The 20491-nt window shown below is 42.7% G+C and overlaps 4 protein-coding genes and 1 pseudogene across 8 annotated transcripts; 2 read left to right on the plus strand and 3 right to left on the minus strand.

The window, feature by feature from the left end:
- The first annotated feature begins 1317 nt into the window (after nucleotides 1–1317).
- On the plus strand, nucleotides 1318–2343 carry LOC115752016 (RNA polymerase II C-terminal domain phosphatase-like 4). The gene has a single exon (XM_030690039.2). The coding sequence runs from the start codon at nucleotides 1318–1320 to the stop codon at nucleotides 2272–2274; it is 957 nt and encodes a 318-aa protein (XP_030545899.1). The 3' UTR covers nucleotides 2275–2343.
- Nucleotides 2344–2735: 392 nt separating this feature from the next.
- LOC115752046 (tRNA (guanine-N(7)-)-methyltransferase non-catalytic subunit wdr4) lies at nucleotides 2736–15928 on the minus strand. Of its 5 annotated transcripts, none has more exons than XM_030690078.2 (11): nucleotides 15669–15927; nucleotides 15052–15216; nucleotides 14265–14445; nucleotides 14031–14087; nucleotides 13881–13951; nucleotides 13618–13696; nucleotides 13475–13534; nucleotides 13085–13218; nucleotides 12930–12990; nucleotides 12541–12583; nucleotides 2736–2808 (listed from the first exon to the last, which is right to left on the minus strand). In XM_030690078.2, the coding sequence occupies exons 1-11, from the start codon at nucleotides 15800–15802 to the stop codon at nucleotides 2756–2758; spliced, it is 1038 nt and encodes a 345-aa protein (XP_030545938.1). In that variant the 5' UTR covers nucleotides 15803–15927; the 3' UTR covers nucleotides 2736–2755. The 5 variants fall into 5 exon arrangements, with proteins under 5 accessions (XP_030545938.1, XP_048138713.1, XP_030545935.1 ...); XM_048282756.1 differs by lacking the exon at nucleotides 2736–2808 and adding an exon at nucleotides 9084–9147 and having other exon boundaries at nucleotides 12540–12583; XM_030690075.2 differs by lacking the exon at nucleotides 2736–2808 and having other exon boundaries at nucleotides 12019–12583; nucleotides 15669–15925.
- On the plus strand, nucleotides 10789–11888 carry LOC115751982 (annotated as a pseudogene).
- Nucleotides 15929–16971: 1043 nt separating the features above from the next.
- On the minus strand, nucleotides 16972–17904 carry LOC115752015 (non-specific lipid transfer protein GPI-anchored 5-like). Its single transcript, XM_048282544.1, has 3 exons — nucleotides 17544–17904; nucleotides 17378–17425; nucleotides 16972–17097 (listed from the first exon to the last, which is right to left on the minus strand). Exons 1-3 carry the CDS (start codon nucleotides 17872–17874, stop codon nucleotides 16979–16981), a joined length of 498 nt encoding a protein of 165 aa, XP_048138501.1. The 5' UTR covers nucleotides 17875–17904; the 3' UTR covers nucleotides 16972–16978.
- Nucleotides 17905–18858: 954 nt separating this feature from the next.
- Nucleotides 18859–19850, minus strand: LOC115752042 (non-specific lipid transfer protein GPI-anchored 5-like). Its single transcript, XM_030690071.2, has 3 exons — nucleotides 19443–19850; nucleotides 19227–19325; nucleotides 18859–19128 (listed from the first exon to the last, which is right to left on the minus strand). Exons 1-3 carry the CDS (start codon nucleotides 19768–19770, stop codon nucleotides 19013–19015), a joined length of 543 nt encoding a protein of 180 aa, XP_030545931.1. The 5' UTR covers nucleotides 19771–19850; the 3' UTR covers nucleotides 18859–19012.
- Nucleotides 19851–20491: the final 641 nt, after the last annotated feature.

Genomic DNA, 20491 nt, shown 5'->3' on the forward strand with positions numbered 1-20491 from the left:
CCTTAACTATATCGAGATTATGAATTAAGAATAGTTTAATTAGACAAACCAATCTTTGCAGATCTATGATAAACAAATGGCCGCCTATTTTGGCCTCTTGTTCTCCTTGTGTATTCTCTCTGTGGGCTAGTCCTCCCCAAGTTTTTCATTTGTATTCTCACCCATGACACCCTTGCAACCATTGTGACATCTCTTGGAGTCACGACGAGTGCAAGGCTTCTCCTTGTGGTGTCGGGTTTCGTTTTGTAATGTGCGCCTTGATTGGTTAATATATATCTTACCTTACCAAAAACAGAAAAAGAAATGCAAGCTTCATATTTGTAAATTGATTTTACTAGAACAAGGGGTGCCGTAGTAAGTTGTTCCCTCAGTATAACAAATTCAACTGTTTTTCCTTATCCAAATCGGGATAGTTTAATTAGACAAATCAATCTTTGAATATCTATGATAAACAAATGGCGTTTCCGACGAATCATATAAATTCAAAATTGTCAAAAGAAACAGAACTTTGTGGGCCATGGTGTTCCGATGCGGTGCACTCCATCTCCGTGGGAGCAGAACGAGAAAGCACGTTTGATGTGAAATTAACAAAGCGTGTTTCACAATAATTTTATTGATATCAAAATGATGTATGTTTATATTTTTTCTTATATAAAAACATTATTAAAAAATATGTCTCGAGTTTGAATACGCGAAGGAAATCCGATCAAAAAGGAAATTCGACGCCCAAATAGGACCTGTGATTTGACGCCCCGACAACTCGAAATAGGAATGCTTTTTTGAATTGGAGTTGGATTCCTAGCTTTAGCAGATTTCCCCGTTTATGTCGCATGAAAGGAGTTTTCTATTTTAGGATCCAAGTCTCATATGCATTAAGAGGTAAGTGTTGGTTGTTTGCCCATTGGTGACCAGAGGAGCTTTTGGTCCTAAAAATAAATTGTACGGCACGCTCGTGAATTACATAGTGGAATTGTAAGATTTGTGAATTTCTTTATATCGTGAAAATTGTTTGGGATATATTTCGTGTTCGTAATAAGTCAATTCGAATCGAAGGAGAGATGTGATGTCGGCTAAGAATCCCAAGGCGGATTGACCCATCGACGCAAAAAGTTTTGAAAAGATTAATTAAAGTAAAATAAGATCTCCAAACTCTAATCTATTTCCTTTTATTGAAAAGTTGCGAGATCAAGACTAGCGTACCATCAACGTCGTATTCATTCAGAGTCCTAAAAAACCGCACCACACTCCAAAGCTACTCTCAATCTCCCTCCTCCCTCTGGTCTCTCCCCGTCTTCGAATTCGTCTTTCGAACAAGCCATGGCCGACCTTTGCAAATCCACCCCCATCTCCTTGGCCCGCCCCGGCCCGTCACTCCCCCGCTCGATCGCGAGCGATCGGGCGAAACGGCGGAGGGTGGAGTGCTCGCATCCCGTGATCCATGAGGGCAGGTGCTTGCTGTGCGAACGCGCCGTCGACGATGATCACAGCCTCCCCTTTGGGTTTCTTCGTCCTTCTTTGAGGCTCAGCCACGAGTACGCCGATCGGATGCGCGAGGCGAGCACCGGGGCCGCGTTAGGGTTTAAGAAGCTCCACTTGATCCTCGACTTGGACCACACCCTCCTCCACGCCGTCCGGCTCTCCGATCTCACCCCCGAGGAGGAGGAGCGGCTCGTGGCCGAGGCCGAGCGGAAAGCCGAATTTGGTCCCGAGGGCCGCGGCGACATCTTCTTGGACGGGTCGGAGACCGGCAAGGGTTTCGTCATCAAGCTGAGGCCGTTCGTGCGGGAGTTCTTGAGAAAGGCTGACGAGTTGTTCGTGCTCACAGTATACACGATGGGTGGCCGTGCGTATTCGTCCAGGGTAACGAAGTTGCTCGACCCCGACCGGGAATACTTCGGCGACCGAGTCATCACGCGGGAGGACTGCACCCTCAGAGGCCGCAAGAGCCTCGACGTGGTCCTGGCCAAAGAAACCAACGTTCTGATCTTGGATGACAAGAAGACCGTGTGGCCGGATCACGCAGAGAACCTGATAGCAATCGAACCGTTTTATTACTTCTCTCAGGGGACGGAGAAGCGGGGCGTGCAGCCCGGCTTCGTTCATGATGAGGACGAGCACGACAGCGCGTTGGCGACGGCTCTTCGGGTTCTCGAGGGAATCCACCAGCGTTACTTCGACCCAAAGCTAGGGCTCGAGGGCGGGGACGTGCGGACGATGGTCCGACAGATGCAGAGCCAAGTCCGCGGTACGCCTGGTGATCAAAGCTCCTCCTGAAGATGGACGATAAAGATTACGTTGGTTCGGTTTTCTGTTATTGTAAATTGAAGATTGATTTGGCCTAAAGCTTTGGCATGTCATCTGTTTCTGTCTAGTGTTAGGGCACTTGCAGTAACTCCTTACGATCGTTAAATCATGTGCATAAGCGTTGGACGTAATGTTAGGATACATGTTTCTGATCACCCAATAAAATTTTGCTTTTTGCTTTTTATGTTAATCCAGTTATTTCCGTTATTGCTGTATAACGATGCAGAATCCACGTGGCGATTAATTAACTCAAATAAGTTAATTAAACCTTAAGCTAATCGAAGTGGGTTTGCCAAGATAATGTCTGCCGAAAGATGAGTCCTTGCTCGCGTTATCCCAAGCTTTTAATTTCTGTTTCCGCTATAGTTAAAGATGACATTTGTTCAGATCTTATTTCACATTACCAAATTACACATTCATCCTCACATTCAAATGATTTTCCAAAACCATGCTACTTAGAGACACCGGTGACCATCCACAGAAGCCCCTCGGACAAGCTTGCTCCTGAAGTAGCAACAAAAGATTGCAACCTGCAACCTTATTCATAACACAAAAGCTTGTGCGATCCATCTTTAAACTTAGGTACCAGATTGAACTTTCATATGAGCATTGCCAAACACAGTCATCGGTTCGAAGGCTAGGCATATCGACACAGAGAATCAAATCTAGGAAGTTGCTTGCAGTCACTCGCAGTGGAATCACCATTTCCTGAAACAAGATGCCCATGAGGATAATTTGGAGGATGAATGGAGTCAAGAGGCAGGCTACGTATCTGTCATCCACATGAGAATCAAACCTAGGAAGTTTAACTGATGGGTTGGTCATAGCCTTACACGCATATCATAATCCCGATCGGCCCCGACAACGAACCGTCCATATGGAGAGAATTCCGGCAATAGATGCTTCACTCAATAACACAACGCGGAAACATTCAAAAGCATGCAGGAAATCATAAGGGAGCTTGATTGATCAGCACTGACAATGAACCGTTCAAAGGATTAACAGCAGTCAAAAAATCTACTTGGGCGTGTTGGACACAGGAGAGGTGATACTTTGGCTTGATTAAATATTAATAAGAGAGCTTGATTGATCCTTGCATCCCTTTGATTCCAGTTTGCCAATTGGCTCACCACTTCTTTTTAATGTTTTGTTATGCCTGGATTTTGAAGCTCTTGTTGGAGAACTAAACAGATCTTCTTTTTTCACATTTCGCGAACTTTTTCCTCCAAAACACGAAATTTTTAGTCATGTTAATAAAGACAACCTTCCTTCATTCTTTAATTAAGGGAACAAGTAGATGGTAATCTATAGATCATAAATAAAATTCTAATTTCCGTACTAACAAAAAATGCACAAGAAAGATGAAGCATCACTGCATAAAAACGATGTGCCAGGATCCGAGTGAAGGATCCTGGCATATGGCCAAAGTCAGAACTACCCTAACTATACACTGTGTTGATTTTGCACCGACAATTAGAATAACGGTATCTTGAATCTCGAAATTCCAAAAAATTGTTAACTGAATTCATTTGTTTTTCATATTCGATCGGAAATTTTCGAGGGGCTAATGGTAATTTTCATCGAACCTTACAGTAATTTCTTGTTAATACTCCATCTAGTCAATTGATTTATAGCTTTCTAAATGCGTTAATAAATCGTGAACTTAGAGTCGAAATATAAGATTACGTATCACTAGAACTCAAACCCTGACAAGGGTTAAAGCTTGATCTCTTTTTAATATCAAAGTCGAGCTAGTGGAGGGGGACCCATCGAGCTGCTCAACAAGTCAAACTTTGATTTATGCTTCATTTATTTCACGACAAATGTCACAATTTTTGGAAAATATTTTTTGAGAAGTCATTTTTCGGGAAAATGATAATATTTTTCGGAGTTTGGTTGAGACTTAAAATGAACTGAAAAATGATTTCCGTTGTATGGAAAGGAAATTCTAATTTGATTTCTTGTGCCGTCATTTGACCAAAAATTGTTGAAACGGACGATGGCCATACTATGTGGCATAACCGGCGCTAACATGAAATTTTTTTTTACATTTTTAAATAGAAAATTTGAAGTCAATAATTTTTATTTTATTTTTTAATTTAATTTAATTTCTTTCTTTTTATTGTTTCTTCTTCATTTGTCACGACCGGCCGGTGATGACCACAGGCGAGCTCGCCGACCAGCATTTGTGGCTGGTCACTAACCATCCCGGAGGGCTCGGCGACCGGAGGACGAAGAAGAAAAAAGGAAAAGAAAAGGAAAAAAAAAAGTTAAAAGCAAATTAAAAAAAATTGAAAATTTTTCTAAAAATATTTTGGCCTTGAAGGATACATGCACGGGCGCTAAGGGCCTTGGGCTCGACCTCAACATTACTAGGCCTAGCCACCGAGCACAAGCATTGGTGTTTTAGGCTCGGCCTCGATGGGCTCTAGCTTGACGGCCAAGACCTAGATGCCGGGACCCAGAGTCTCAAGCTTGGTCTCGATGGACCCAAGCTCGGGTGTCGGGGACCCGGCCCCGCTGCCAAGGGTCGGGAAACGAGTTCTAGGGTTCCCATGACCAATTGTAGAGTTTACGGTCCAAGCCCAAAAATGATTTTCGATTTTTTAAAGAGAAAATTATATTTTTGAATTTAAGTTGTGGCAGAAAATTTTTTTTTGTCGATTAGGAAAATATTTTTTGTTGACTCATTTACCTAAACCATCTGAATGTCGGAAAATGAGGAAATTTTTTTAAAAAAAAATATTTTTCTCAAAACAAACTGTAGCTTTGATTATAATTGATGTTCTAAGTTAAGCTATAAATTCAGACTTGGCTTAACCTTGAGTATAATACATGGAAAATATAACACGTTTTTCATGTTTCTCATACCTCTCCACGTGGCTCGAGCAAGCAGAGCTTGAGTTCGAGCATTGCGGCACATGAGGTCGGCTCGTTCATAGGCAAAAAGTGAGTTTGGTGGTCGAATCCCATATATTCAAACTTGTCCAGTAGTAAACCTCGCGGATCTGGCGTTTCGATGCAGTGCATTCTTGCTCTTTGGGAAAGAGAACGAGGAAGCGCTTTTTGTTAGGATTCAGCGCACTAATCGCAACGAAATAAAGAGCAAAAGTAAAAAAGAAATCGAGACAAAAGGTTTATGCTGATTCGCCCTTAAATTAGGGTTTCATTCAGTAAATGATTTCACTATAATTAACACATCGTACTTATCTGTTATATTACTCAATTACTAGCAAAAAATATAATATATAGCAATAGGTATTCATGGGTCTAAGCCAAAACTATCAATAAAATATGTGCTCAAACTAAAGAAGCACTCTATCATCTAGGAGATGGGACCCTCGGGCTTTTTTATCGATGAAAAGTATGAACCATACTACAATATTCTCTCACTTAATAAATACTTTACATACTTCTTTAGATCCAACACAATTGCACAATAATCAAATTGTTTTGCATCGTTGCCTTGGTAAAAAAATACGCACTGTTCACCTTTGTGTCAACTTTCTCTAGCACTCCAAATTTTTATTCCACTTGCTCTCGGATAAATTAATATTGTATGCTAAAATGTTTTGTTCTTGCATAAAATCCAAAATTCTTAACCAAGAATATAACACTCTGGCTACCACACCAAATTTTCACTCTTCCCTGTGTGAAATCACATGTTTTTCCTATAGTTAAAGAGTATGTACCACATCCCAACACTTTCAACTTGAAATTAATGAAATGTCTTCCATTATAATTGAGTTGATATCAAAATGGTGTGAGACAAAATCAAATTCAATGTTAAATTCTTTCCCATACAAAATATTGTCAAGAATATTTTACGAATGTGAGCCTGGGAAGGAAACTTGACCATAATGGAAATTTCAAGTCCAGACAGGACTCGTGATTTGACGACCCAACAAGCAAGAAATTAAAGGAATATTTTCTACGTCAGAGTTGGATTCCTTGTTTTAGCGGGTTTCCCAATTTGAGTTTCCTTTTTTTTTTTTAAGATCCGAAGTATTTTACGTATGAGAGATGGGTGTTGATTTTTGGACCTTACGGGAGCACATATGTTGTTTACCTTAAGAATCAATTGTGTGATATGCTCATGAATTACATAATGAAAAAATTGCAAGTGCTTTGAAACCAATAAATCTCTTGGTAATATTTTTGAATTCCTTCGTAAGATTCATAGATTGCCTCTTGAGAAATTGTCAGGGCTTAACCTATTTAATTTAGGGATTAGGAAATATTAAGAATGTTTGAGTGACTCGAATATTATTGTAATTTCTATTGTATCGCTTGATCTCTAGTTAAATCATGTGCTACTTTGCCCGATACATTTTCTTGTTCTGTTTATTTTATTATTCGATCGCTTATCTTTCGAGATTAACATGGATCCAAATATAATAATATCGTGTTTGTCCCTATTATGAACGCATATAATGCAATGTCAATACACCGTACTCGTGTCGGATTTGATCACGCCAATTATCGTAAGTACATAAAAACTTTACGTTTTTAGACAACTCCATACTAGGAAAGTTGCAAAATGTAAACCCATGTTCTAGGCCGTCTTCTGCATTCTTTTGAAAGTATAACATGAGAAATGAAACATAAAAAACCCATTTTTATTGGATGAAGCTTGTCATCGACGTCGTATTCATTCACAGCCCTATAAGCCCCGCACACTTTCAGAGCCAGTCTCACTCTCCCTCCTCCCTCTCGTCTCCCATCATTTAGAGCCACCCATGGCCAACCTGCGCAGATCCACGCCCAGCTCCATGGCCAGCCCCAGCAGATCAGTCTCCGGTTCGAGCGCTCCCGATGGGACGAAACGGCGAAAGGTGGAGTGCGCGCATCCCGTGATCCTCGGAGGCGACTGCTTGTTGTGCGAACTTGCCATCAACAATGATCACAGCCTTCCCTTCGGCTTCCTTCACCCTTCTATGAGGCTCAGCCACGAGTATGCCAATCGGATGCGCGAGGTGAACACCGGCACCGCGTTAGGGTTGGAGAAGCTTCACTTGGTCCTCGACTTGGACCACACCCTCCTCCACACTGTCCGGCTCTCCAATCTCACCCCCGAGGAAGACGATCGGCTCATGCCCGAGGCCAAGTGGAACACGGAAGTTGGTCCAGAGGGCCAAGGCGACATCTTCTTGGTCGGGTCGGAGACCGGCGACGAGTTCATCACCAAGCTGAGGCCGTTCGTGCGGGACTTCTTGAGAGAGGCCGCCCGGATGTTCGAGCTGACGGTCTTCACGTTGGGAGGCCGTCCGTATTCATCCAGGATGACGAAGCTGCTGGACCCCGACCAGGAGTACTTCAGCGACAGGGTGATCGCACGGGAGGACTGCACGCTCAAAGGCCGCAAGAGCCTCGACGTGGTCCTCGCCAAAGAATCCAACGTCGTGATCATGGACGACACCGAGACCGTATGGCCAGATCACGCAGATAACCTGATACTGATCCAGCCGTTTTACTACTTCTCTCACGGGAGCAAGAAGCGGCGTGTGCAGGCTAGCTTCGGTCGCGACGAGGGCGAGCAAGACAACGCATTGGCGACCGCTCTTCAGGTTCTCAAGGGGATCCACGCACGTTACTTTAACCCGAAGCTAGGGCTCAAGGGCGGGGACGTGCGAGGGTTGGTACGACAGGTCCAGAGCCGAGTCGGCAATACGTCTGGAGATGAAGCTCCTCCCGGAGATGCACCATAAAGATTCGCCGCCTTTTAGATATTGTAAGCCTTCATTTATTTCGCCGAAAATGAATGATTTGAAAAATAATTTTCTTTTTTAAAATGATCGCTTATATTGCTTACAAGAATGATTAAACGAAAAGTACTTTTCTCGTCTAAATAATTTACTGTTTAGAAATAAATTATTTTTTTATAATGAAAATATTTTAGGTTGATTGATTATTTCAAGCGGTACAAGCAATCATTTTTTAGAAAATATTTTTCAATTCATTCATTTTTCGAGAAACAAGCGAAGCCTAAGTTAATGATTGATTCGACTCCATACTTTTGGCGAGTCAATCGTTTCTATCAAGTGTTAGAGCAGTAGCAATAACCCCTTGCAATTTTCTTGAATCGTGTATGTAAATTTTGGACTTAATGCGAGGACAAATGCTTATGCACCGTGAAATTGTGTTTCTTGTAATATTGTAACATTTTGAGATTGATTTGGACCGTGTCTTTTCTATCAGTTCAGTTACTTCTATTGTTATTGCATAACGGCGGCCAAATCCACGTGGGAATTATTTGGGTTGTTTAGTTGTCAGTCCGTTGTGTAATTCGGTTGAAAATGAGTTATCCCTCACATTATTTTAAGCTTTCAAATTTTTATTTCGATATAGTATGAAGGTTGACATTGGATCATTCTTGTCTAAACTTTGTCAATTACACGCGTCTTCACATTCAAATGATGTTTCTATCCAACATAACCAGATGCCATTTTGCGGGGCACGAGACCAATTACCTATTTGAATAAAACGACTGCAACAACTAAGGACCCGTCACTGGTAAGACTTGTTCAATGTTTTGGCTTCCTGTCATTTGTCGTTGTTCTCTTCCCAAACTCCGGCTTTGAGTCCGAGCATCGCTTCTCAGTCAACAAGCTGCGCATGGCGGTTTTCAAAGCTTCGGCCGCAGCTGCGAGGAAACCTTCATTCTCCATCGACACACCCCCTTGCAACCTCTCGAGCAGTTTCTGGCTTCCCAGGATGTCGCGGTCGGCCTCAGAACCAAACACGGCTCCTCGTTCGAGCCCAAGAGGAATGGTCGAACCTCGAAACCACACAACTCAAGAGATAATGGTGACCCTCCACGGAAGCCCCTCGGATAAGCTTGTCGGAATGAAGGTCTCTCCCACGATGCGCACAACCTGAAAATCGCCAAAAGGATCCTGAGAAGTAGCAATAAGGGATCACAATCTGCAGCCTATTCATGCCCACAAAAACATGGATAATTCACCTTAAACTTAGGCACGAGGTCGAATGGTTCATACATAGTGGCAAGGAAATTGAAAATCCTTAAAAATCGGAGAGACGACTAGGGAAGTTCTTACCTTGGCGATAGAAAGAGTTTTAGCCATAACATCGCAGCTCAAGAGCATTGTTCCTTTCAAGCTGCAAAAAAAAAACCACACATAGAGGATCAGAATCGAGAACATGATTCAGGAAACTTTACAGGTCGAAAGCCTAAAAGAGACGAGTATCCTGAAACTTGCCTCTGAACTGCCAATGCTGTATAGATGTACAATTTGGACAAGTGCAAAAGATCTATGACAGCATGACAGGGCTCTTCTTCCATTCCATCGGCAGCTGAAAGTTCCGCCTTCAGGAAGAAAGTAATTTCCATTGTGTCGCTTGATCTATTGTAGAACTATATGCCCCTCTTCCTGTCGAATAGGTTACATGGACCAAATACGCAAATATAGTGTCCGATCTATTTCCTTGTTTATGCCTATTTTATTGCTGGACCGCTTATTTTTTCCAATAATATGATTAACCTGGATTCAAGTACGATAGTTTTGTGTTGAAATCACCTCATATTCTCATATGGTACATTGTATACACAGCGTATTCGAATCAGACTTCATCGTTTCAATTATTGTCAAGTACATAAAAATTTACCTATTTCAGACAATTTCATCATATTAAAGGAAAAATACATTAAAATGGTCAAAAACAGGAAGAAGAAAAAAACTAGCAAGTGGGAGTAGTGAAGGCGAGACTAGTATTGCCCATGTGTGGTCAATGCTTTGTCTGTCTACCAATTCTAATGTACTAAGATAAGGATGTCAGCTAATCTTCCACAATTCTTACTAGGAAATCTTCTTTTACGGATATAAAAATCTAATTTGGGAAAATTATCAAAAAAAGTCCTAAATATTTTGCACCTCGCCAATTTAATCCTAAAACTTTTGAGAGTGCCAATTCAATCCTAAATAATTTTATCTTTTGCAAATTCAGCCATATTGGCTGGAAATCACTAATGTGGATGCCGGCCTCAAGTGAGGCGCTGCCCTAGCCAGCCCAAATGAGGGCAAGCCCTAACTCCGGTGGAGGTCGAGGCCGGATGACCAGAGGGAAAAAGAAAAGAAAAGAAAGAAAAAAGGGAAAGAAAGAAAACATAAAAAATATATATATTTAAAAAAATATTAAAATATTATCAAAAATTGTCCACGACAGCGCCGACAATGCAATGTAAGATGGCTAATGCCCACGTTAGCGATTTCCAGCCAATATGATTGAATCGACAAATTGTAAAAATATTTAGGACTAAATCGGCAAATTTAAAAAGTTTAGAAGTGAATTAGTAAAAGTGCAAAATGTTTAGAATTTTTTTGATAATTTTTCCAAAACTAAACAACAAAGCAAAAGAGAAATCTGAAAGTTTTATTCATTGACTAGCAACTACAATTTCTTCTCGCTCAATCTCTCTCCTCCCTCTCGTCCCTCCCAACTTCAAATTCTTCGTTCGAACCACGCATGGCCGACCTATGCAAATCTACCACCATCTCCTTCGCCCACCCCAACCCGTCACTCCCCTTTTCGATCGCAAGCGATCGGACAAAACGGCGGAGGGTGGAGAGCTCGCATCCCGTGATCCATGAAGGCAGGTGTTTGCTGTGCGAACGCGCCGTCGACGAGGATCACAGCCTTCCCTTTGGGTTTCTTCGTCCTTCTTTGAGGCTCAGCCACGAGTACGCCAATCGGATGTGCGAGGTGGGCACCGTGGCGGCATTAGGGTTTAAGAAGCTCCACTTGATCCTCGACTTGGACCACGCCCCTCCTCCACGCCGTCCGGATCTCCAATCTCACCCCCAAGGAGGAGCGGCTCATGCCCGAGGCCAAGCGGAACGCAGAATTTGGTCCCAAGGGCTGCAGCGACATCTTCTTGGTCAGGTGAGAGACCGGCCAGGGTTTCGTAACCAAGCTGAGGCCGTTCGTGGGGAGTTCTTGAGAGAGGTCGCCGGGATGTTCGAGCTGAGAGTCTACATGATGGGAGGCCGTCCGTATCCGTCCAGGATGACGAAGCTGCTGGACCCCGAGAACAAATACTTCAGCGACCGGGTGATTGCACGGGAGGACTGCACGATGAGAGGCCGCAAGAGCCTCAACGTGGCCCTGGCCAAAAAATCCAACGAACTGATCATGGACGGCACCGAGACCATGTGGCCGAATCATGCAGATAACCTGATAGCGATCCAGCCATTTCACTACTTCTCTCACGGAAGCGAAAAGCGGGGTGTGCAGCCCAGCTTTGATAGCGACGAGGGCGAGCACGACAGCATTTTGGCGATGGCTCTTAGGGTCCTGGAGGAAATCCACCAGCACTACTTCGACCCGAAGCTAGGGCTCAAGGGTGGGGACGTGCGAGGGTAGGTGCGACAGCTCCAGAGCCGAGTCCGCGATACGTCTGGTGGTCAAGCTCCACCAGGAGATGCACCGTCAAGAATCAATATTCGGTTTATTCTGTTTTTCTTTCTTTTTATTTTTTGTGTATGTGGGGGTATTGTAAGCTGAAGATTGATTTGGCCCAGCAAATATTTGGCGAGTCAGTTGTTTCTGCCGAGTCCAAGTGTTAGGGCAGCTGCAATAACTCTTCGCAATTTGTTAAATCTTGTATATATATGTCGGACTAATTGTCAGGACTTTGCAATTACACATTTATCCTTGCATATGGAGACAGCCGGCCGCCATTTTATTGGTTTGCAAAAAAAGCTAGTGTCAATAACTATATACTCGTGTCAAAAATAGTTTTACTTTTTTATTAGTACAACAAACTGCAACAGAACTGACCAGCCACGAGTACAAATGAAATTGCTCGCTCGTTGCTTATAACTTCTATGAAAGAAATGAAAAAAGAAACGATAAAGGAACTACCACTAGTTAAAACTGTTCAATGTTTTAGCTTCCTGTCATTTCTTGTTCTCTTCCTGAATTCCCGCTTTTCGTCCGAGTATTGCTTCTTAATCAACAAGCTGCGCATCGAGGTTTTCAAAGCTTCGGACGCCGCAAGGAAGACGTCGTTCCCAATCGACACGCTCCCTTGCAACCTCTCGAGCAGTTTCTGGCCTCCTGGGATTTCGTCGTCGCGGAGCAAAACCGGCTCTGCATCCCGGCCGTCGTCCTCAGGAAAAGACACGGCCCTCACCCGAGCCAAAGAGGAATGGTCGAAACCTTGTAGCTTAGAGATACCCGTGACCATCCACAGAAGACCCTCAGATAAGCTTGTACCCAAGCTTGTCGGAATTAAGGTCTCTCCCTCGACGAGTACCACCTGAAAAATCACCAGTCAAGGAAGGGTCCTGAGGTAGCAATAAAGGATTTCAATCTGCAACCTATTCATAACAATAAAGCATGTCTGACCCACCTTAATTTCGGCACAAGATTGAATAATTCATATAAACATTGTCAGACAGACATCTACTCAAAGGTCTGGCTAAAATGGGTTGGGGGAATGAGCCCAATTAAGATTCTTCCTTCCCCAGCCAGGCATATCTATACCTTAATGCGTAGATATGTCGCAAGACAATTGACCCATGCATTGCATGTATTTGCCGGCTATTCAAAAATGAAAATCGAAAATCCTTACAAAACAGGGAGAGTACTAGGGAAATGCTTACCTTGGCCATAGAAAGAGTTTTAGCAGAAAGATTGCAGTTCAAGAGCATTATACCTTTCAAGCTACAAAAACCACACATGAATCATCAGAATCAAGAAGATGAATCAGGAAATCTTCCAGGTTGAAGGCCAAAGAGTCGAGTATCCTGGAACTTACCTCTGAACTGCCAATGCTACAGATGTACCATTTGGACAAGTGCAAAGATCTGTGACAGCATGACAGGGGTCTTCTTCTATTCCATCAGTAGCCGAAAGTTCTGCCTTCAGGAAGAAAGTAAATCTTCTGTCAAACCGAGTGAAGAACCAAGCAGGGCAGAATTATAATGAAAGACAGCAGAGGAAGATATATGAACCAGCAGCTAGTTTGAACCACACCTAAGCATTCTTTTTTTTTTTAATCTATTGTGAAAATGCAAGCACATTTTGCTGGTTAACTGAAACATCAGTTGACCTGAATACATGTCTGTGGAAGTAGGTAATTCATAGTATCTTTGAAGCATTACAAGTCTGACAAAATCCTTAGTAAAAAGCAGTGAGGAACCAATACCTTAGATCCAATTTCGCAAGTATCCAATAGAGAACCCAATGTCACATCCCAAAGGCGAACCTACAGAGGAAAGATGCACTGAGTACCAACGCAAAACTAGACTCAATGTAAACTGGCGAAACTTCTTAACTGCAACCACTCACAGTGGAATCACCGCTTCCTGAAATAAGAAGCCCATGGGGATAATCTGGGGAATGAATGAAGTCAAGGCAGGAGACATATCTGTCATCAACATGATAAATAAAGTGACTTAGGACCCCACTTGATCTACCAATAAAAGCTTCCGAACATTGAACACAATTCAATGTTTAATAGTGTCAAGGGCACAGAAAAAGCCAAAACCTTGAATTTTCAAAATTTCTATTCAAAACACCTGGCCTCAAACTTCAAATGAATAGACACTTACTCAGAATGACCCAGGCAAAAAGTTTGTATCTCGTGAGCCCCGTCCAATGGATTCTTGGGAACCACAGTAACCTGTCACAATTACAAAATGATATAAGATTGGTATAAGAACAACCTAGAAGTTGAACTGAGAGATAGGAAATGGCCTTACACGAATTTTATAATCCCGATCAGCACTAACAATGAACCGTCCATCTGGAGAAAATTCCTGCAACAGATCGTCCACTTAATAACACAACGATAAAGCATTCAAAAGCATAGAGGTCATCATAACGTCAAGGATAGGACAGTCACGCCAAAACTTAGCAAATATTAAAATTTATTTGGGCATGTTGGACACAGAGAAGGGGACAAAAGGGACTCATTGATAGAGAAATCAACTTACCAAGCTAGTGATGATGCTGCAATAGTGAGCCAGCATTGGTGCTGCTTTTTTATCAGCCAAAGCCTGATTTTCAGCATCCCCCTTTAAACTCACAACCCAAACAACTCCAAATTTATCAGCAAAACACACAAATAGGCCATCATTGCTTACTGCGACAGCACTTACTCTCTTCTCACAACACCTACAAAATTAGTAACCATGATCGACCTGTCAGTTTAACAAGACTAACAAATCCGGTAGAAGTCACAAATGAAACTAATGGCAGAGTGCCAAAGGGGCCCAAAAAAAAAAAAAACAGTTCAACAAGCAAGCAAAAGGAAATTACCACTTCAGTCTCAATTTGTGTTCAAATGAAAAAATAAAAAAACAGATAAATTTCACGAAAGAGTGCAAAAGAGAGATTAGTCGCACATCCAATGAACCTCTCAGGTCATTTGCAAATAAAACTCATTCTATGAGCAGGAAATCATCAAGTAGCATTACTTTACATGAATGAGATGTTATAAATGCAGAAGTTTTTATCTTTGAAACCAACAGACCAAACATATCGGATGGAAGCAGCACACTCGAGGCTAACCGGAAAATAGAGGTACTCAGCAGCATCTGCTCAGAATTAAATGACAAACCCTTTTGCTTATACATATACTCTTCAGCGGACACATATAACATCCATCCAAACAATGAAAACGTCTATAACAGAAAATGGGCCTCTTGGCATGATTTCTGCGCTTCCAACTGACTCCAGAGAATTCATCACTTCGTCAAACTCCAATCGTTAAACACTTACACTGAGCTTATGCAGAACCAAGAATCCGTGGACCATATCTTGACTAATTTGTCATCCCCAGCAGATACGAAAAGCTTCCCACTCGCATCATATCGAATAGCTCTGATCGAATCTGAATGGAAAGGCTTTGCGGAATCATCCACCAAGGAGACAGGACAATCTCCACTGTCAGATAACCATGGCATGCAGTCAACATTCTGCTAATTTGAACTAAACTCAAAATTAGTGAAGTAAACTCTGCACTTTGTCTATTGTACATGTAGCTGGTTGAGCACAACATAGCACCCGCGTAATCGAAATGAGAAAGAAGAGCAACTGCAGTTACCTCCAGCGACAAAAGTCGAGAAACACAGAAAATCTGACTACTAAAACCTAAAAGACTAGAACTTTGAGCGATAATAACATCATAGAAGCAATAATCTTCCTACCCATATGCCCCAAGAAGCTGGAATTTTCCCCATATAGAAAATTCAAGCCAAATTTTCGGAGAACACCAAAACTTTCACACTTTCATGAGTTCGCACAGGTACTCGCCATGCACATTGAACAGGGGATGACCCATGGCGGACACTAACAAGTGAATTGGACTGGAAGCGTCACAAAGGAGATCCGTTTACATGAGATCGTAGACGCGGAGGTCTGATCCTACAGCGACAGCGACCGATCTCTGGGCAGGGTCAACGGCTATTAAGGCAGGAGCCACTTCGATTTCTCGGGTGTTGTCCCCTTCCTCCATTTGAGCGTCCCCCATGTCTCCCCCTCAGCTTTGGCACGAATCGAGCCGGTCTAGGGTTTTTGATTCGGGTCCTCCTATATTTGGGAGGTTTTAGCGAGTCGGGGCATGGAGGGGGCAAAATCGTAAAAAGCAAGGAGTTTGTGTTTGTGATCTTACTAATAAGTGATTATCTCACAGTTTTACTCAGTCTGTAAGTCGATCACAACGTAGACAGCATTAACCTAATATCATTGAGAAAAAACTAATGTATCGTTTATTTCACGAAAAATAAATTATTTAAAGGATTTTTTTTATCAAAAAAATATTTTTTAAAAAATAGTCGCTTATATCACTCTAAATAAATAATTAATGAAAAACGCTTTTATTATTTCATGTAATTAGTATATAATTTTTTCTTTTGTTAAAATAAAAATAAAAAATATTGACGTGGACTAACTCAATGCCACTTAAGCGTTGACAAGACACGATGATGCCTATACACGGTTTGGCCGGGGAAATTATTTGATAACATAATGTACCCAAAAAGAGAGAGAAGGAGAGAAGGGGTAGCAAGCCTGGGATTTTTTATCTTTCAGTTTTTTTTCGTATTCAATTTTTATTTTGATAGCTAACTGAATTTTTATTTTTCGAATGCCAGGTAAAATCCCACATCAGCTTTTAATTGCGGCTCGACGATCACGTCATCAATCCCATCCGTAATTTTGATGGAACGACCAACTAGAATAAAAGAAACGTCTAGTCTAAAGGCTTCGAAAGCACAGAAAAAGTTCAAACATTTGATAGAACAATTTAAAAAATCACAAGGAGCACATATTATTTAAGGTAATTTTTAGGACCGCTGTTACTGGCGGATCGAAATTGGAGACGAGGAAATGCACAAATCTTGATTACGTTGATCACTCCCTGTCTGATCGTCGCTTACTTGTCAACGTCGTAAATTTTAGGTCATGGACATGTCTCATGGCTGCGCAGTGTCGTATGTTCTTAAAAGGTGTTTGGTGTCATATACGATGGATGTGCCAAGCGTTTAATTGTTTCAGACTTTCTGGGAGGCCCTCTTCTGGACCGAAAATAAATTCTCTTAATTACATAGAAGGCCCCATAACATCTTTTATTCATCATCAAGGACAATAACACAGCGTACGAAGAAGTAGATCCCTCCCTATCGAAGAAGCAGATGAAAAGAATGAGCTATATTGGGTCTAAGCTGTTCTGCACGAGCACGACGGCTTCGTGCGATGCCATGAAGAGCGTGAAGAGGACCAGAGACCATTTCAAACTGGCGTTGCTTCCATCTGATGAGCGCCCACCTGATCATAAAGTTCAACGAAGGTATGAGTGATCGGGAAATCATCCGCTTCCCCTAAGGAGAAAACGAGAGGAATTAAGCTGTCCCGTGGCGCGAGGAACGTGGTTTAGGGTGCCCATACGGTGCATGACGCCATGTCGGTAGGTCCGTCGGCCAGAGAGGCATGATCGGTCTCGTATATAATCACTCATGTTTGCACAAATTAATGTTGTCTCATCTAGGATCAATGCATCTACCGGGAAAGATATCGATCATAGAGAGAGAGAGAGAAGCCCGCGTACCAGGAGTGGAAGTTGGCGATCCCGCCGGAGACCTCGCCGGAGATAGAGCTGCTGATCAGCGGAATGCACAATCTTAGAGAATAGACCAACAACTTATGTGCAATTATTAATTGCAGCAGCAGGTGTATGTGTTTTGCTTTATAACATGTTGCTTCTCAGTTCTTACCATTGCAACTGCTGGTGGGCGGAGTCTGGACGTTGCAAGCGGGAGGCAGCTTCAGCGCCTGAGTCTGATTGATGTTCACGCCCAGCGCGGACGACGCGCTCCCGTTCAGGACCTCGCAGAGGCACAGCGGCTCCGACTTGACGACACTCGCGAGCTGAGTGCAGCAGGCTGATGACGGCACCGAGGAGTTGCCCGTGATGAAGCTCAGGCACGGGGACAGGCTCGTCAACGCGCTACCGCAGCTCGTCTGGGCCTCCACTCCGGCCCAAAGTAGTGCTGCTGCTGCAGCGACGAGCGCCGTGACGAGCATTGCAGACCGTGGGGCCTTCATTGCAGCTGTTGGACTAGGATTATCGTCGGTGAATTGGGGTGGGGTGGTCAGGAAGACTTTGTGGATCATGTATATAAAGGAAAAAAAAGAAACGTTCAACTTCTCTATTTTGAAAAGCGAGATTACAGACAAACTTGGTGCAATGGTTTCTGCGAACGATGTGAAGACGGGTGGCATTGTGGCGGGTCACCAACTTCCTCGATGCTCTTGTGAGCAGGCTGTACGTGGCGGGACTCTGCAGATTTCTTTATCCTCCTTCCAACGTCAAAGTCGACTTCTTACGTCTGCTTTTCGTTTTGCTTTGCATTGTTTAATGTTACAGAGAAGAAGCTCCTAGTAGAATCAAGATACAACCTTGCCGAACTGGTTTACTATCTCAACTCATACATGCATGGTCGGCAAGGAGTGTTCGGATATCGGCATCTGCATAAACTTGAAATCTAAGCAGTTGATGATGATTTCATCTGTACACGTCTTCATATCTTGACATTGTCTATGCAGCTTGGCTCTTTTGTTTTTTGTTACTGTTACCAATGGGGTCTTCTTGAAGTTTAATACTGGGTCAGTTCTGGGTGGACTTGCTGGAGGCGATTGATGCTTTAGGTGCTGAAACTACAGATCCAATTAGGAGCAAGACATATTCAAGGTAGTTCTCCTCTAATACTTCAGGAGCACACGTTCTGCTTCGCGACCAAATAATTGGGTAGTATCCATATTTCTGACATTTTTAAGGTTTCCGCACATTTGGCGCGAGAAATAGAGAAGATTCATATGCTTCAAATGGCTTCATGATACTTATTTTTGGTCCCTCTTTCATAGAACATGGCCTCGGCATCCTTATGTAACGATTTATCATAAAGGGTTCCTAATAAGATCGACTAATTGATCAGGGACGAATCATCCGTTGATTTCGACCAAAATGTTCTTTAGAGTTGTAGCATACCAGAGGAAGCATAAAGCTCTACTGAATATTCTGAAGCAAATCGAAGTGGTACGAAAAAAACCAATGCATAGCACAATATCCAACGTGACAAACAATGAATGGATATTGCAACTTCACAAGTACCCACAAACAGAGTACTCAAGTGCAGATGAAAGAAAGTGAGCACATGCCAAATCTCTTTCACTCTCTCCTAGGTTAGGACTTCAGAAGAATTGATCCAAATGAAGCCAGCAAGAGTGCAAACGCAAGAGATCCGAAGGACGCTTTGATGCTCCCGCTCATGCTGGTTGCAGCAGGTGTAGCCTTCGATCCTGTCATACCATCAAACCCCACTAATAAGTCGGCGATCCTCCGGTGACAGAGCTTGTGAAGTGAAGCCAGTTCGTTAAGAGGACAATTTAATTCATACCTGACGGAATGGTTGGGGTTGAGGATGTTGTTGGAGACACTGGTGTCTTGTCTGAAGAATCTGCAGGACTTGTTGTAGGAGGACTTGATGGGGAGAGTGCTGAAAATTTTAAGGTCATTCATCAATTGGTTGATTCTACCATAAAGTGTCGCATATTAGAATAACTCTTAACAAGTAATCACAATTCACATGCACAATGATTGATTTAGACCGTACCGTTGCAGAGGCTAACCGATGGGGTCTTAACGCTGCAAGCGCCTGGGAGAGCCAGAGCGAGCGTCTGATTGATGTTGTACCCAAGCGACGACATGCCGCCATTGAGCAGCAAGCAGAGGCACTGCGGCTGCGACTGGACGACCGAGCTGAGGGTTGAGCAACAAGTGGAAGACGGCGAGGAGGAGTTCCCTGAGACGTAGCTCAAACACGGGGTCAATGTTATCAGCGCCGTAGTGCAACCAGATGTGGACTGCGCTGAGCACGGACGAGCAAGCAATGCCGCAAGAACAGCCGCCAGGAGAACCATCTGCATTCTCTTCAAGGCCATATCGATCGTGCAGTAATTTTGATTCAGCAAAAGTGAATAGAACAATGCCCACGAAGTGTTTTTGTTCCTATTGGACTTGATCTTGATTGCTTCCGGGAAGGACAAGATGTATGGAAGTATTTATACAGGAAAAGTATCAGTACAGACAAGTTGAATTGGTGCCATTGGGTGGCCAAATTTCCTTAAACAAAGACATTTATGTCATGGAACAGATTACAAAAGTCATCAACTCATTCATCCAGAAAATGATCTGCTCCTGTTAACATGAGTATCTGTCTATACAACAAGGCTCGTGGCCACATGTGTCCTAGACTCCTACAGTCCTACTGGTGTTGGTTGTTGGTGGATTTGGATGATGGATGCCAAATATTATTGTTAAAAGGAATAAAAAAGATTAATGTAGACAGATTTGGTAATCAATTGTCATAAATACCAGTTTTGGTACTTTGGTTGGCCTAACTGTTGTTATGTGAATATACACCAAGACCTTTGAATCTTCAGCACAAATAGTATGAATTTTCATATGTTTAATTTGACATAATTTGATTCTGCTTCCAAAAATGGACTTCAAATATGCACATGGTTTACATTCAAAACAGTCCGTGTTGTGAAATATAAGTTAATAGATTACCTATGGTTAATAAGTTCTGCCAAAACCCCAAAAGGTTTTTCCACCAAAGGAGCGTTCCAGAAACTTCACCCAAAATTAGGAAGGTAATTT

The sequence above is a fragment of the Rhodamnia argentea genome, chromosome 7, assembly GCF_020921035.1.
Source record: "Rhodamnia argentea isolate NSW1041297 chromosome 7, ASM2092103v1, whole genome shotgun sequence".
Classification (NCBI taxonomy): Eukaryota; Viridiplantae; Streptophyta; class Magnoliopsida; order Myrtales; family Myrtaceae; genus Rhodamnia; species Rhodamnia argentea.

Excerpts from the sequence above, each read along its gene's own strand:
- LOC115752016 (XM_030690039.2), top strand. The coding sequence starts at position 1,318 with ATGGCCGACCTTTGCAAATCCACCCCCATCTCCTTGGCCCGCCCCGGC.
- LOC115752046 (XM_030690075.2), bottom strand. The coding sequence starts at position 15,802 with ATGGGGGACGCTCAAATGGAGGAAGGGGACAACACCCGAGAAATCGAA. Across the intron at positions 13,219-13,474 it reads CTTGCGAAATTGGATCTAAG|TTTGACAGAAGATTTACTTT; the intron begins GTATTGGTTCCT and ends TTCTTCACTCGG. Across the intron at positions 12,584-12,929 it reads AAACTCTTTCTATGGCCAAG|GTGGTACTCGTCGAGGGAGA; the intron begins GTAAGCATTTCC and ends GTGATTTTTCAG.
- LOC115752015 (XM_048282544.1), bottom strand. The coding sequence starts at position 17,874 with ATGAAGGCCCCACGGTCTGCAATGCTCGTCACGGCGCTCGTCGCTGCA. Across the intron at positions 17,426-17,543 it reads GCCCACCAGCAGTTGCAATG|CTCTATCTCCGGCGAGGTCT; the intron begins GTAAGAACTGAG and ends GCTGATCAGCAG. Across the intron at positions 17,098-17,377 it reads ATCGCCAACTTCCACTCCTG|GTGGGCGCTCATCAGATGGA; the intron begins GTACGCGGGCTT and ends CTTTATGATCAG.
- LOC115752042 (XM_030690071.2), bottom strand. The coding sequence starts at position 19,770 with ATGGCCTTGAAGAGAATGCAGATGGTTCTCCTGGCGGCTGTTCTTGCG. Across the intron at positions 19,326-19,442 it reads ATCGGTTAGCCTCTGCAACG|CACTCTCCCCATCAAGTCCT; the intron begins GTACGGTCTAAA and ends TAAAATTTTCAG. Across the intron at positions 19,129-19,226 it reads AACCCCAACCATTCCGTCAG|GATCGAAGGCTACACCTGCT; the intron begins GTATGAATTAAA and ends ATGGTATGACAG.